The sequence below is a fragment of the Bubalus bubalis genome, chromosome 20 (assembly GCF_019923935.1).
Source record: "Bubalus bubalis isolate 160015118507 breed Murrah chromosome 20, NDDB_SH_1, whole genome shotgun sequence".
NCBI lineage: Eukaryota > Metazoa > Chordata > Mammalia > Artiodactyla > Bovidae > Bubalus > Bubalus bubalis.
The window spans coordinates 41,111,810-41,127,722 of NC_059176.1; the positions used below are offsets into that span (position 1 = coordinate 41,111,810).

Genomic DNA, 15,913 nt, shown 5'->3' on the forward strand with positions numbered 1-15,913 from the left:
TGATCTCGTTTCTCTTGACTACAGTTTTTTCAGCCTTGGCACTGTTGACCTTTGGGGACCAGATAATTCTTTGTTGTGAGGACTGTCTTGTGCATTGCACAATGTTTAGCAGCATCTGGGGTCCAATGGCTAAGACTTTGCTTTCTAATGCAGGGGGTGCAGGCTGAGTCCCTGGTTGGACAGCCAGGATCCCACATGGTTCGTAGCCAAAACACCAAAACATAAACCAGAAGCAGCATCCCTGGCCTCTGCCCACTGGATGTCAATACATCCCTCCAGTCATGACTCCAGGTGTCTCCAGAGATTGCCAGGTGTCCCGAGGGAGACAGAAATCACCCCCAGGGTAGAACCACTGTGCTTGCAAAAAGACATTCTCTGCTCTGGGCACTCTGGTTGCTGTCTGCTGGACAGAAAGTTCAGATCTCTGACCACGCTTAGTGCCCCTGGTATATCGTGGGGGTAGCTTTTGGTGGTAGGAGCTGCTGTACCACGTGGCGGTATTGGTGTTGTTCTGTGCATAGACAAGCCTCTGAGAAGGGTCAGGACTGGCCTGAGGCAACCAGCAGGAAGGACAAAGCCTGGGCTCAAGAAGGAAAGCAGCATAAAAAGGCCTGGACAGGATGTAAACTCCTCCTTTCTCAGGACTATCAGCCCAGCTGCCTGTCCGCCTGTTGGGCTGAACCTCACGATGCATGAGAACGACTTGGCTTTGAAATGTATACTCCTCATGTGTGCTATGTGCATGCCAAGTCACTTCAGTCATGTCTGACACTTTGCGACCCTATGGACTAGCGTTCACCAGGCTTCTCTGTCCGTGGGATTCTCCAGACAAGAATACTGGAGTGGGTTGCCATTTCCTCCTCCAGGGGATCTTCCTGATCCAGGGATCAAACCGTGTCCCTTGCATCTTCTGCATTGGTAGGCAGGTTCTTTATCATTAGCACCACCTAGGATGCTACTTTCCATAGCCCCTGCATGTTCCCATTAAAATATCCTTCCTACTGGAGGAATCAACCTGCCTGACTTCAGGTTCTTCTACAAAGCCACAGTCAAGACAGTATGGTACTGGCACAAAGACAGAAACATGGATCAATGGAACAAAATAGAAAGCCCAGAGATAAATCGATGTACCTATGGACACCTTATCTTTGACAAAGGAGGCAAGAATATAATATACAATGGAGAAAAAGACAATCTCTTTAACAAGTGGTGCAGGGAAAACTGGTCAACCACTTGTAAAAGAATGAAACTGGAACACTTTCTAACACCATATACAAAAATAAACTCAAAATGGATTAAAGATCTAAATGTAAGACCAGAAACTATAAAACTGCTAGAGGAAAACATAGGCAAAACACTCTGATGTACATCATAGCAGGATCCTCTATGACCCACCTCCAGAGTAATGGAAATAAAAGAAAAAATAAACAAATGGGATCTAATTAAACTTAAAAGCTTTTGCACAACAAAGGAAACTATAAGCAAGGTGAAAAGACAGCCTTCAGAATGGGAGAAAATAATAGCAAATGAAGCAATGGACAAAGAATTTATCTCAAAAATGTACAAGCAATTACTGCAGCTCAATTCCAGAAAAATAAATGACCCAATCAAAAAATGGGCCAAAGAACTAAACAGACATTTCTCCAAAGAAGACATACAGATGGCTAACAAACACATGAAAAGATGCTCAACATCACTCATTATCAGAGAAATGCAAATCAAAACCACTATGAGGTACCATTTCACGCCAGTCAGAATGGCTGCGATCCACAAGTCTACAAATAATAAATGCTGGAGAGGGTGTGGAGAAAAGGGAACCCTCTTACACTGTTGGTGGGAATGCAAACTAGTAGAGCTACTATGGAGAACAGTGTGGAGAATCCTTAAAAAACTGGAAATAAAACTGCCATACGACCCAGCAATCCCACTGCTGGGCATACACACCGAGGAAACCAGAATTGGAAGAGACACATGTACCCCTCATCGCAGCACTGTTTACAATAGCCAGGACACGGAAGCAACCTAGATGTCCATCAGCAGATGAATGGATAAGAAAGCTGTGGTACATATACACAATGGAATATTACTCAGCTATTAAAAAGAATGCATTTGAATCACTTCTAATGAGGTGGATGAAACTGGAGCCTATTATACAGAGTGAAGTAAGTCAGAAAGAAAAACATCAATATAGTATATTAATGCATATATATGGAATTTAGAAAGATGGTAATGATGACCCTATATGTGAGATAGCAAAAGAGACACAGATGTAAAGAACAGACTTTTAAACTCTGTGGGAGAAGGTGAGGGTGGGATGATTTGAGAGAATAGAATTGAAACATGTATATTATCATATGTGAAATAGATCACCAGTCCAGGTTCAATGCATGAGACAGGGTGCTCAGGGCTGGTGCACTGGGATGACCCCGAGGGATGGGATGGGGAGGGAGGTGGGAGGGAGGGTCAGGATGGGGAACACATGTACACCCATGGCTGATTCATGTGAATGTATGGCAAAAACCACCACAATATTGTGAAGTAATTAGCTTCCAATTAAAATTAAAAAAAAAAATCCTTCCTTTTACTTCACTTTTCCAACACCTCCCCTTGTTCATCCTGTGATCTAAACCCTCCCTCACCTACTCCCAGGGCCCCGGGTCTGAGCTGGCAGGGTTAGGGCCCCCTCCAGTCATATGATCAATGATCTAAATGTAATGAGTGTCAGTTTCCCAACTTCAAGAGCATCCTATATTGGCCATGCCTGTATGTTGCCCTCTTTGTTCTTAAGGGTCCATCCAGCCCCCACTTGTTATCAGTGCATTTCCTATAGGAAGTGCAGTTCTTCCCAGTCCTGTGAAGAGATACGAGGTATGCTGTCAGCTGTGGCCTGGGAGGATGGGGACCTGTATCTGGGGACCACCAAGGAGCCTTAAATTGGGGGACAAAGTCAGAAAAATGTCACCCACCAGGAATGAAGACAGTTTGAAGTGAAGGCCCCGTAGCTGCATCTGGCCAGCTGCTGAAGTGACCATCTCCCTGCAAGAGCCAGCCTCCCTCCTGGGCACATGATGGAACAGCCTGGCCCAAGTCAGCCTGAGCCAGGTCCCATCAGCTCTACAAGCTGCAGTCTATGACAGGATGGGTTCAGAGGATGTGCCCCATGAGTCTATCGCAAGAAGCAAAATCCTCAGATATGTCCTGTCCCAGCAGGGCCCCGACAACCCTCACATCGGGCCATCTGCACACAGGCATTCTATGTGGTCAGTTTTCAAGCCCTTTTAACAAGGGGCTGCTGGGTCCTTAGGATTTGGGGAGCAGCTTCTCAACTCCACACCACAAGTGCCGACCCCAGGACAGGCTGGCCTAGCCACGGCCAGGAGGGTACATATGCTCCACGGTTGCCTGGTGGGCTTCTTGTAGGTGGTGTCCTTTGAGACTAACAGGACTTGTTTCTGGTTTAGTTGCAACTGAACATGTTAAACCATATGCTGTCTGTGGACAAACAGCTCTTGGGACTGTAATGGCACCTCGCCCTGGAGGTCCTCAGCAAGCTTCTGATTTTAATTCAATCACAGATATCCTCCCAAGTCCTGGCTACTGTCTCCCAAGCAGACACCTCACTTCGTCTGTCCCTCTGCCTCACACTGATGACTCCAGTCAATTCTGGCTCGTGGTGGCTGCTGGCAGGTTGCATGCCTGCTCCCCCTGCCAGCCCCTCGCCGCTTTCCCATTTTCCCAGAGCTGCTGCCGCCTCCACCCACACAGTCACCACTGCAAAGCCTGTCTTTGTGGGCAGAGCAGGGGGCACCCAGCAAACCCAGGTGAGGGGCAGGTGACCCAGGCCCACAGCACTCAGAACCCCAAGGGGCAGGCCTGGCACCAGTTTTCTCGGGAGCTGTGGGTGGTCCTGCTTGTCATTTGTCCCATCACATGCAGCCAGAGGAGATGCCGTGGTCCCCCAGGGAGGGTCCAGAGGACATGGGCTCCCAAGGGCCAGGAGCAGCTCTCCTGAAATCCCGAGACAACCCTGTCCCAGAACAACACCCCTCACCCACTTGTTTCTTCCTGAGTCAGTTCCAGGTGGTGGATTTCCTTTATCTGCAGCCGAAGGACTCCTGGTAAGGACAACCCCTACCTCACAGAGAGGCCAGGGTGAAACCCCAACAGCGTGGAGCCCACGGGCCTGGGGCTTCCGGCCACCATGCGGAAGACGCGCTGCAACCTAACTAAACAACGCTTGTAGATCCAGCTGAAGACACTTGCCGTCTGGGCTCCCCAGGGACAGAAAGGAGGCCTCTCTACATCCAGCCCCTCCCTCCCCTGGCCCGAACTGGGTCTGTTTGCCTGATGACACTCTGGAGCTGGGGCTGTGTGATTCTCCCATAACCTAGCTGTAGCATCATTTGTTAAGGCTCCAAGACCTTGCAATAAAACCACATGTAAATCCATCTCATACTCTGGCCGGTGCCCACATTTAAATGTTGTGCCTTGGAAAGAAACACAGGCTCTTCTGCCATGGAATGTTAACTCTTTTATTAATTTAGGGTTAACACTGTGCCTGCCTTGTGAATTTCTTTTTCGGAGTTGTGGATTCAATCAACAACAGCTGGGTTCCCCCCAGCTGACCGGTGGCTCGTCAAAGGCATTACAGTCACAGAGGGAAGCAGGACGAAAATGGAGAACGAGCTCGAGAAAATTTAAGGCAAATGTTAATTCCCATATTAAAGGGACTTCATCAAGCAGATCTGTGCATATCAATGAAAATATATGAAATATTTGTCAAAATAATTAACATTGGTAAAAATTAGAACATGTAGCTTATAAAATGCCCACACAGGTTTGGCAGAAGTAAATCCAACTGTGTCGATAGGCTCACAGCAAACTCAGACACAGGCGAGCCCACCTTAAGACAAGTATCCTGAAAAGCAGGGCCCATGGGCTTTCAGAGCAGCTCCACAGAAGGGAAGTGACTGACAACCAGCAATTCACGGACAGGCTTACATCTTGCTTGTTGGGGCTACCATCCATCAGGTAGAGGTGACCGTTCGGGCCATGAGACTCGTAGAGGCGCGGATGGGACGCGGCGACCCGGGGCCCTCGGCCCACTCAGAGGTGAGGGCTGTAGATGAAGGAGGGTCTTTCCATCTCGTCCCACTGGGATGTGACTTTCTAAGCCATGGGTGTAGTTTCAGAAGTCACTGACCATGTAGAAACAGACGCTCCATCCCCAGAGGTCACAGGTTTTACGCTCCCGGATCTGTTCTGTTGAGTCTGACCAAACCGCCTCCCAAATGGCGGCTGGCAGAGAAGCAGGTGCGCCCCAGGCCCTTCCTCGTGGGGCACAGCCAGGGCTCTTCAGGGGGCATGGAAGCACAGGGAGGAGGGTGCTGCTTAGGGCCATGTGGCTGGCCTTTCTGCTTTGGTCTTGGAGATTCAGTGAATGCATGGTCCCAGGAGCTGTGGATCCCCAGAGTTCATGCTGCTCCTGCTGTGACTTGGCCAGAACGCAGCCAGCGAGGGGGTGTGAGCGGGTGTCACTGCTCCCGGGACACCTCCTCCAGGCAACCCCTGCCTTCCCCCTGGCCTGGGTGCCCAGAGTCGCCAGGAAGGACCTTACTCCTAGGGAGACGAAGCTGTCAGATGGGGGCACCATCCCTGAAACAGGCTCTGGCCGACAGCCTGGAGAAAGGTGGACGGACAGACGGACGACGGGAGGGGCCCTGCCCTGTGCGGGGGCCAGGTGCCCCTACCCGGCCAGGAGGCACGTGCGGCAGCAGAACTGGATGAACAGCTTCCGTTCACAGAGCCGGTTGGATTTGACCATCTCGCAGAACGTCTCATCAGCTGGGTTCCCCGAAAGGAGAAAGGAGGGACAGGTCAGTCGTGGGGGCCAGACATGGCTGCTCCCAGCTCCCCACTCCAGAAGGCAGCCATCTGCCGTCACCCCTGTGGTGACAGGTGGCCAGCTCAGTGAGGCTAGGGCTGGAGCTGAGCCTGGAGACGAGGGCGGGTGGGGGAGGAGACGGGTTGGGGGGTGGGGGTGGTCAGGGTCTGGGGACGCTGGGCTGTGTGGGGAGCCCTCCATGGTCACTGTTCCTCTTTCTGGACGTGGGAGGAAGAGGGGTCAGACTTGGCGGGGGCAGGGTGGGGGCTGCTGCGTGATGCTGGGGATGCCCCAGTGGGGAGGAGGGATGATGAGAGGAAGGGGTTCATCAGGGCACCGGGAATGGCTGAGGGAGGGGAAGAGCCAAGCCCCTAAGGCCAGCCCTTCCCCTGGCAGCTGGCCTCTGGAGACCTGCACTCATGGGGCCGGGACAGCCTCACTTTATGGGGCTGGGACCTCACCAGAGAAGATGGCTTCCTAAAGTAAGCGCTTCCTGGCCTTAAAGGAACACGATTCTCCAAGTCAAGGAAACCACAGAGCTCCAAGGCAAGGAGGCCACCTCATGGTCTGCAGGGCATGCCTGGGCTCTCTCTGGGGGCTTCACACTCTGCCAGGCCCAGGCCGCTGCCAGCTCCATGCTCAGGGACCTCGTGGTGCTGGCAGCTCTCCCTCCAGCACACCAGCAGGCTCTCAGCACCCAGAGACAGCTTCGGGCTGCTCATCCCTATGCTTCCTGAGCCACGGTGGTTCCTTACCACGGCACGTCTGCCCATGGCCTCTGCCCTGGTCTCCAGCCCAGAGTTCTGTGTCAACCCTTCCTCTTGCCTGGAATCCCCAACCTGGTCTCTGAGTTTCCGCCCTCACAACCTATCCTCACCTCCCAGTCGACCAGAGCCCCAGAGCTCTCCCACAGCACACACATGGATCCTTCCTGCGGAACACGTGGGCCTCTCCTAACCCGTGCCACCACACCCAAGCCACCTGGGGCTACTGGAGTGAGAGTGGGGACAACGTCCGAATCATTCCTAAGAGTCACTCGTTGGACAGACCCACAGTAGTGGGGTGGCGGCTGGATCCTCTCTGGTCAGTGTGAGGGGCCTGGAGGGAAGGGGCACCCCAGGGACAGCCTGTGGTCCCTGCCCCTCTCTCCCTCTTTGGCCGGGCAGCCAAGGGGTTTGGGTCCAGCCCATGCCCGCTCACCATTGCTGCATGTGTGATTGGTGATGCACGAAGTCCCCAGCTGTGTGAAGCCCGCTTTACACCGGCTGCAGCTCCTGCTGGAGCCTTCACAGCTCAGGCAGCTCTCGTCACACCTGTGGGGACACGGGTTCCTGATAAGGAGGGGCCCCACCATTCCGGCCCTTCCCAGGGCCCTCCAGCCAGCCTGCCTGCCCTCCCACAGTGCCCCTGGCAGTAACCCTGCCCACAGTGGTCTCGCCTCCTGTCTGACCTCTGTCACCTGTGTGACAAACAGGACCCAGGAGCCTCTGGGGCACCACCCGTCAGTCTCAGCCTCCTTTGCGATGAGGTCGGCCTCACCCCCGAGGACAGGGCTGAGGGTGCCCTCTCAGTCCTGTCCCAGAGATGGGACCCAGGACTACTACCATCGGAGCACCATGACCTTGGGGGTCAGCACACTCTGGCCTCGGGCCACACCAGCAGCTTTTCTGGGACCTGTCTTGTCCATCTGCATCCAGCTGTGGCTGGGCTGCAGCGCTGGGGACAAGCAGCTTCTCTGGAGACTGGACGGCTCGCCCAACCTACAGGGCTCACTGTTGGGCTCCTCAGGAGAGCCGGCCGACGCCAACCTGCTCTGGGCCACGCATAGACCTTGCCTGCCCGCTGCCTCTCCAGTCTAGCTCTACTCCAGGCACCAGGTCTCCCCAGACCCACCTTGCCGCAGATCCAGCAGGCCCGGGAGCGGGCTCAGATAGGCAGGTAGGGTGGCGGGCAGGAGGAGGCTCAGCCAGGCCTGGGCCTGCCCCACAGAGCAGCTCCTTGTATGGGACAGGGGCCACTTCCAGTCAGTCCCACACACACTACCTCACCCCCAAAGGTCCCTGCAACTATGTCCTCCACCTCCACAGGGTGGTACACACTGCAGCCCCACCGCCTTCCCCCCACTGCTGGGACCACCGCCCACTGGCGTCTTCAGGCTGCTCTGGTAACACTCAGACGGCAGAGGCCTGCCCGCATCCTGCCCCAACAGTGAACCCAGAGAGGCCGGGCCGGGGCGGGAGTGTGGTGGGAAGGTGAGGCTAGCACCCCCTCAGGCAAGCACCCCATGCCCCCTGAGTCGCTCTGTCTTCAAAGAGATTCTTACTCCTCTTCCAGGTCTTCTTCCTAAGTCTCGGGGTGTCCAGACCTCATCTGAAGTACTCAGTGTAGACTGTTCTCGCTCTCAGCCCTGTCTCTCGGTTTCATGGGTCTCCTCAGTGCTCAGGCTCCAGCCCAGCTGCCCCCCGAACCTGCCCATCCATCCTCTCTGGGAATGGGCCTGGCTGGCACTGGACCATGGGTCTTGGACAGCCAAGTTCCCTGGGAGCTGCTGCTGCCCAAGTGGGAAGAGGCCCTGAAGAGCCAGGGGACCAAGTCAGTCCATCCACCTGGGGGAGCCACACAGAGGGGTCTTCAGAGCCGGGGACCAAGGCCATCCATTCTCCCAGAGGAGCCATGTGGAGGGGTCTTCAGAGCCAGGGGGTGAGGAGGAGGAAATTCTCCGCAATGCCAGCATCCACTACCTTGGTGCCCCATGCAGGCCTCTTCCTGGGATGCACCTCTGAGACCTGCTGTGTGGCCCCAGTGCTGGATCCCGCTCCAGGCTGAAAGCCTCACCTCCCATGGGGGAGAGCACCCAAGGAGCTCTGGCCTCTGCAGCCCAGGAGGAGCTTTCCTGGAGCTGGGAGACCTCACAGTGTGGAAGCACCCTGCACCCCCAGGGGTCCAGGTGTCTGACAAATGAGACTGTTATCACTACGGAATGTGTAGTCCCTGGGCTGCTGCCCTAGAAAGAGCTGGTGAGTTAAAATCAAGGTTGACTTCAGATGCTGGTGTCAAGGGGCCTGCACGGACTTGTCCAGGCCAGGTGAAGGCAGCTGGGCGGAAGGGCTGAAACCCCAACCCTCCTGTGTGGGTCCTACAAATGCAAGGACCGGGTGGTATCTCACTGGCTTACCACAGAGTGGTTGGTGTTCATGTTTTATGTTTGGTTGCTTGGTTTTTGTTTTAGGTTGTTTAGGTTACAATCTGGAACTTGTTTAACTTGTTTAGGTTACAATCTGGAACCGTTCTCAAATATATCCTGGGGGCCTCGAAGATGCCCTGTGGGTCCCTAGCTGTGAGCTGGAAGATGGGGTATGGTCTCTCCACACTGCTTTGATGTGGGCCCTGGGCTCCCTTGTTTCGAGTCTATTTCAGGCTCACTGTCAAGGTCTTCAAGGTTACCTGCAGACTCCTCATGGTCACTCTCACCCTGGACTAGGCGGGCTGCTCTGCCCTGCTCCTGGGCTTAGGTCACAAAGCCTGGTGTGAGGCAGCACGCAGCAGGACAGGAAGAGGACACCAAGCAAATGGCCTCTCATCACTGCCTATGACCCATGATGACCAGAGTCCCCAGACAAGGACAAGGAGCCGTGCAGATACAAAGGAGGAGCGGAAAAGGAGACTGGGGAGGCTTATGGCATTGCTGCAATGGCTGGAAACGGCTTTGGAATGAGGAGGCTGTCAGGACCTTCTCTTTTTCTCTAAGTTATCTAATTTAGAATCTAAGCAAACCCAACAGGTGGTTTCCTAACGACAGAGTGAGCACACTGTGGTCTGTGGCAGTAGGTCTCAACAGATACTCAGAAAGTGAACCCCACCCCAGTCCCTGAGACAGGGGCCTCCAGACCTGGTCCCTCCTCCATGGGCACTATGCCCAGCCATCTGGGGGTGGGCCGGGAGGACTGCTTGGAGCGGGCAGCAGACCTGGCCCCTTGTCTGCGGGCACTGGCCATCTGGGGCTGGGCCAGGAGGATTGCCTGGAGGAGGCACCTACCTGCGGCACACCTTGTGGGGCAGCCCTGGCATGTCCTCTGCGTAGAAGCCCTCACCACAGGCCGGCACGCATCTCCAGTCTTGGAAGTGGAAGCCCGGGGCACAGTGAATGCACTCCTCTCTGCTGGGCCCTGAGGGGCGCGGGAAGAGAGCAGAGGTCAGTGACCACCCACCATCTACTGCGTGTCACAGATCTGCGGCCTCGCCTGAGATCCAGGTCCTAAAAGGCTGCGCCCAACAGCAAGACCACCCCCCACTGTTGCCCACCACATGTCTACACTGGCCCCCTCGCCCACTCCTAGGAAGTAGACCTTACACGCCAGGCTCAGTGCACTCCCCCGGCCCCAGCCACGTCCATCAGCCTGATTCTAAGGGCCTTCTTTCCCAACAAGCTTGGGCTGGTTTGGGCCAGGGCACCTGGGTGTAGCCTTGAACTCAAAATGGGGCCTGACCACACAAACTTACTCGCTACATTTCAGAGATGTAGTAAAAAAAAAGTAAAATAGCTCACTGATCTTTAAATATCAATTACATGGAGAAATGGTAATATTTACATACATGCAGTTAAACATGATCTATTGATTTCCACCTGCTTCTCAGGGTAACTTGTACCCGCATCTGCAGCCCACGTGGTGTTTCGAGGGGACCGAATGTGGTGTGAGACAACATGGAGAATGGAAAGAGGAGGTGTGGGGGCCTGGGGCTGACAGAGATGTGGTGTGAAGGATCGGGACAATTTCAACAGAAAAAAAGCCACTCGGGCTCATGGGGTGGGGTGTGGGGACAGAAGAGGCAAAGACTCTGAATGAAGGATCAAGAGTCATGAAGGAAAACCTGCAGCTCAGTCAACAGGGCTTGTCAGCGTGGGGCAGGCGTGGCCCAGACTGAAGAGACTGTGCTGTCTGTCTGTCTGCCCACCTCCTCACCATTCACATGAATAGCAAGTGAGTGCCAGGCATCCACTCTGTGCCAAATCTCCCTGAAAGCACCTTATGGGGTGTCAGAGGTGGCCAGGAGGCTGCAGGCTGACGGTGCAGAGGGTCAAGCGTGGGGAGCAGTCGTCTTGGATGTGCCCCCCACTGGACCTCCCCCCACTTTGACTGCGGTCTGGCCTCAGCTGGAGGCCTGGCAGCTTAGGCTGAGGTGTCCAGTCATCTTCAAGGAGTGACTTGTGGACCTTGTGGACTTGAGGGCCCTGAGCCTGCATCAAGGGAGAACCCCTGCAGATGGCTCCATGCTCCAACGGTTGGTCTTGTGTCTCAGAACCACAGCTGCCGGCCTGGATGGGGTTCTGAGCATCTGGGGGGATGGGGGTGAGGCGGAAGTGGGAGCCCCTGCATGACGGGCCTTCGTGAAGAACAGGTGCCCACCACCCGGGTCTGCACGGCACGCTGTCCCCCTGCAGCTGGGGTGTGGTGGGGGAGCCTGGCACACGTTCTTCTGGACTGACGGCTGCTCCTGTGCCCCCTCCTTCCGCCCCCACTGATCTCCAGGGAGCGTGTGCGTTGTTGGCACGTTGTTGGCTCCCCGCTGAACCCCGCCCCCCATCCTACCAGCATCTGCAGTGGTCTACTCCTACTTTAATGTTCAATTTACTAAACACAAAGCGGGTGAGATATGTTCAGCTGCAGCTGGAAGCCAAGAAAGCCCTGGATGGGTGGAGGCCCCGCCAAAGTGTGCGCCTCAGCACAGTTAAGACAGTACCTTCTCCATTCTGGATCTTTTACCATGAGAACAAGAGCCAGAGACAGAGCCGGGTCTCCTGCACCGACCAAGGCAGACGGGCACCCCAGGGATCCCAGCCTCCTGACTCAGAGGCTCTGGGACACGGACTGACCATCCCGGGGTCCCCGCCGCCTGGGGGTGGGGACAGATGCCCCTAAGCTCCTGTGTATTTGAACCTCCCCACACGGTGCCCAGGGCCCTCACAGACAGGGCAGCAGGGGCCCCTGATTGAGAGCAGAAGGGGAAGGCCAGGTGGCTTGGGCCTCCAGGGGCTCTGGACAGGGACCCTGACCAGCAGTGAGGGGCCTTCTGAGACTCAGAGCTGGAGGCAGGGTCCCTCTACCCACATCAGCTGGGGTGGGTGCACACATCCCAGAGCATAGAGGGCACCCGGGCAGGCGGGCGTGGGTGCAGGGCAGCCCTGGGACTGCCGGGCCCCTGAAGTGACAGGTGGCTGGGCTGGGTGAGAGAACCCACAAGCGACTATAAAGCCATCCACCAGCAGGCAGTGGGGGTGCCAAGAAAGAAAACTGCATTGAATGAGCAAAAGTGCTATAAAGACACACGCCTGGCTGGGTGTTATGGACTCAATAGACTGTGACATTTGAATAAGTGATGCCAGTGATGTTCCTTTATCAAGCTGGGCTAAACAACGAGTCAAAGATATAGAACCAACGTTGACAGGCATCAGGGCAAAAAACAGGAGGGCTGCCCGACAAGCCCTGGCCTTCTGGGGGTGGGGGGATGTGGTGGTGCTGTCCCAGAGTGGCCCCGGGGAGGCATGGCTCGCTCCAGGGGCCTTGAGGTTATGGCCTTGGCCATGGCACGTCTACCCTGGGAGGCTACCCCATCCTGCCGGGACCCACATTACATCCTTAATGGAGATCTCATCCTTACAACCTTTCTGCAGCAAAAGCTCCACCTGACATGGGTTTCCTAGAACAAGGACCCCAGCGCTGGGTTGGGAAGGAGGGTCAGAGGAGAAGATTCAACCAGAAATGTATGTGGGCCACAAACTCTGATGTGTGGCATCGTCCGCTGCACACAGCTCTGCAGCACGAGCCGACAAAACAATCACTCTCAGATTCTACACAGAATCCGCGCCTGGACGGCAGCTCTGCCATCATCCCTGTGGGGACTACAGTACACACACCCCCCTTACGGAAGCCTGTCCCCTGTGAGTGAGTGTTTAAGCTAAGACAGGCCCAGGAACTAAGGCTATGTCTTAAGAAGACTTCTCATTCCTTCACACTCAGAACTTACCCTGTCTCTCCCCGATGACTCTTGAATCTTTAGGACTTGAACCTCAGGCGCTTGCCCTGGCAAGAGCTCGAGAGCAGTGAGCAGCCCGGCCTGGCCTGAAAGCAACCCCTGCCCGGCTAGGCTCCTAACGCCAGGATGTGGGCCCTTGTGGGTTTTCTTTTTTTAATTTTAGAAATTGTGGTCAAATGTACACAATGTAAAATTTACCATATTGACCACTTAACATAGTTCAGTGGCCTTAGGGCTTCCCTGGTGGCTCAGATGGTAAAGAGTCTACCTGCCAATGCAGGAGGTGCAGGAGGTGTGGGTTTGACCCCTGGGTTGGGAAGATTCCCTGGAGACGGGAATGACAACTCACTCTAGTATTCCTGCCTGGAGGACCCCATGGACGGAGGAGCCTGGCGGGCTACAGTCCACAGGGTCGCAAAGAGTCGGACACAACTGAATGAGTAGCAACACAATATTATAGTACACCTGTGTCTTTCGTATGTTGCCTTGGGCATGCTCAGAAAAACTAGGGTAGAGTACACAATAAAAAAATAAGGAGATTCACAGCATTGTGGAGCCATTACCACCACCATCCATGCCCCGAATGTTTTCATCTTCCCAAACTGAACCTCTGTGCCTATTAATCACTCTCCCTCCTCCCGGACTCAACGCTGCAACATCCACCCACAGAGCCCTAAGTGCCAGGGCTTTCTGGGTTTCAGGTCCTCTGCCCACCCGCCGGCTTGGGAAGCAGGCGTGAACTCACCCACGCAGGTCCGGCAGGTGTGATGGCACTCCCCACACTGGATGAGCTCAGAGTCAAAGTAGGTGCCTGGCTCACAGTCTGGAATGCAGCTGCCCCGGGCAAGGCTGGTGAACAGGGAAAAAGGCAGGTTTTCACATCCTTTCTGAAACTCGGATTGTATTAGGATTTGCCCTCAACGTCTTTCCTGAGAGGAGATGAGAGGTGCTAGAACACAGCTGTTGGTGTCACTTCAGGTTCTGAGCTCAGGAAAAGTGGTTGGGAGGGATGCTCAGGCCTTCTGGTGGCCTTGTCCCCACGCGGGATGCCGCGTCCTGTGTACTTTCTAACACCAGCCACTATGAAATCCGAGGCCCGAGGGGGTGGTGGGGTCAGCCTGCTGGCTTGTCTCCCAGGGCGCAGCGTTTGTAATGCGGGAGAGGAGCCAGCAGCAACAATCACCTTGAAACTAGATGGGTTCCAGCCTTGCCCTTGCCTGAAACCTTCCATGTTTCACAATGAATTTGAAATAAAATCCGCTCCTGGGACCTGGCACGCCTGCAAGCTGTGACTCCCAGGCTCAGATGAGAACGGGGGTGACCTGTGACTCTGGGGTCCTGGTTCCCTTCCCTTCCTGGCTCCCTGGACCCTCTTCGCTCCAATCCCCTGATCTGGAAGTGATTAGAGGAAGCTCAGGGCTCAGGGAAGCTCAGCTGTGCTGCTGGGAAGATTGTTCCTCTCCCTGTTAGTAGCTGCGATAAAGATTAAATGGTGAGAGCTGCTGGAATAAAATGCTCATTACGCTTCCTTCCTTCACTCCTTGCTGCACAAGAACTCAACCCTGTGGGTGTTTTCCCCTCACAGTGGCATTTGGGTGGTGGAAGGTGGGCGGGGGGAGGTGGGCCGCGGGACTAGTAACCTTGTCCCCTGGCCTGGTGAGACATGCTGAGAGTCACAGAGTGGCTGGGTCAGCACCTGCATTTTAACAAGACCCCTTGCCCCGCCCTGTCCCCTTGCAGCAGGGTGAGGCGGGAGGCGCTACCCTCAAGGACCACCTCTTGTCTCTTTCTTTCTTCAAGTGCAGACCCCGGTCTGAGACTGGACTGCAGAAGGGCCTCAGCACAATTCCTAACAGAATGACTTCTAAGCTTCTAGACCGTGACTTAAGGAACAAATGGTGTGTAATCTGATGGCATGAAATGGGCTAAACCAACACTTCAAAATATTCCCATAAAAACCTTTAATCCAGTAAGATGTTTTACAGGCAACAGTAAGATGTTTACACGAGAGCTCCCTGGAAGGAGACACGAGGGCTGGGAGACAGAGAAGGCTGGGCCATGGGGCAGAGGGAGGAACCCCGTGTCCAGACCAGGAGGGAGACAGGTGGGTGGGGTTCGGGGCCTGAGAAAGGAGCTGGACTCCCACCCTCCAGCATCCAGCCCCACTTTCCATCAGCAGATCAGCTTTGACCGATTCCCCAAATGCTGCCTCAGACTAGAGACCTTCCTCATCCTCTGACTTTCTATCCTAAACAAGCTCTAAGGGCAGATCTGATTTTGACTTGGAATCTTTATCCTGAAAGGTTTTGGGCCTCTGAAATTTTAGCTTTTAGGAAAAAGTGTAAATTCACAACAGACACTAAAACCAGCATACACTGCGGCCACGCCCAACAGGAGGGTCTTACCTGAATCCTTCTTTACAGACAGTACACTTCTCTGGCTCATCAATGCACTTCTTACAGCTTGGGTGGCATTTAAGGCAATTTTTCTGACCTGGAGAAAAGTGAGAGGAGGTAAAGAGATGGGTGAGAAGAGTGGATGTAGGTCAAGCTCGGGCCAAGAGGACTGAAGAGTTTCAAGAGGGGCTGATGGCTGGAACAGCAGTCACGGGTGACGTGCTGACAGAACCACCAGAGCCACATGGGGACCACGTGCCTGGGGGTCGGGTCACAGGCCTTGCACCCTTTTTCTGGAGTAAACTGAAGTCCTCAGGTCACCTTAAGGCCTGTAGGGGTCCCTTAGCTCTCTTCTCGGGGACTGGAGGCAGCCGAGCAATTTCCTGAGCGGCCGGTCTTCCTGAGTGAGATGGGTGGGGCCACAGGAGCCCCTGATCCCCCCACCCCCACACAGGGTCTTCACAGGGGTCAGACACAAAGCTCAACATCTGCCACACCTTGAAGAGGAAGCCCTGGGTCTTGGAGACCATCCAGGTCACTCATCCTGGCATCTTGGCCACTACACCTTGGGGCATCCTCCCCAGGGCCCGCAGGCAGCATC

The 15,913-nt window shown here is 54.8% G+C and overlaps 1 protein-coding gene across 2 annotated transcripts in view; it reads right to left on the bottom strand.

Annotated features, from left to right (window-relative positions):
* Positions 1–4,518: 4,518 nt before the first annotated feature.
* Positions 4,519–15,913, bottom strand: part of PCSK6 (proprotein convertase subtilisin/kexin type 6) — a 169,924-nt gene continuing 158,529 nt past the window's right edge. For both annotated transcript variants that reach the window (XM_025271642.3, XM_025271641.3), the window contains 5 exons: positions 15,322–15,409; positions 13,662–13,765; positions 9,921–10,050; positions 7,085–7,197; positions 4,519–5,844 (listed from right to left, as the gene is read on the bottom strand). In XM_025271642.3, coding sequence (XP_025127427.1) covers positions 5,747–5,844; positions 7,085–7,197; positions 9,921–10,050; positions 13,662–13,765; positions 15,322–15,409 — 533 coding nt within the window. In that variant the 3' untranslated portion in view covers positions 4,519–5,746. The remainder of the gene's footprint in view (positions 5,845–7,084; positions 7,198–9,920; positions 10,051–13,661; positions 13,766–15,321; positions 15,410–15,913) is intronic.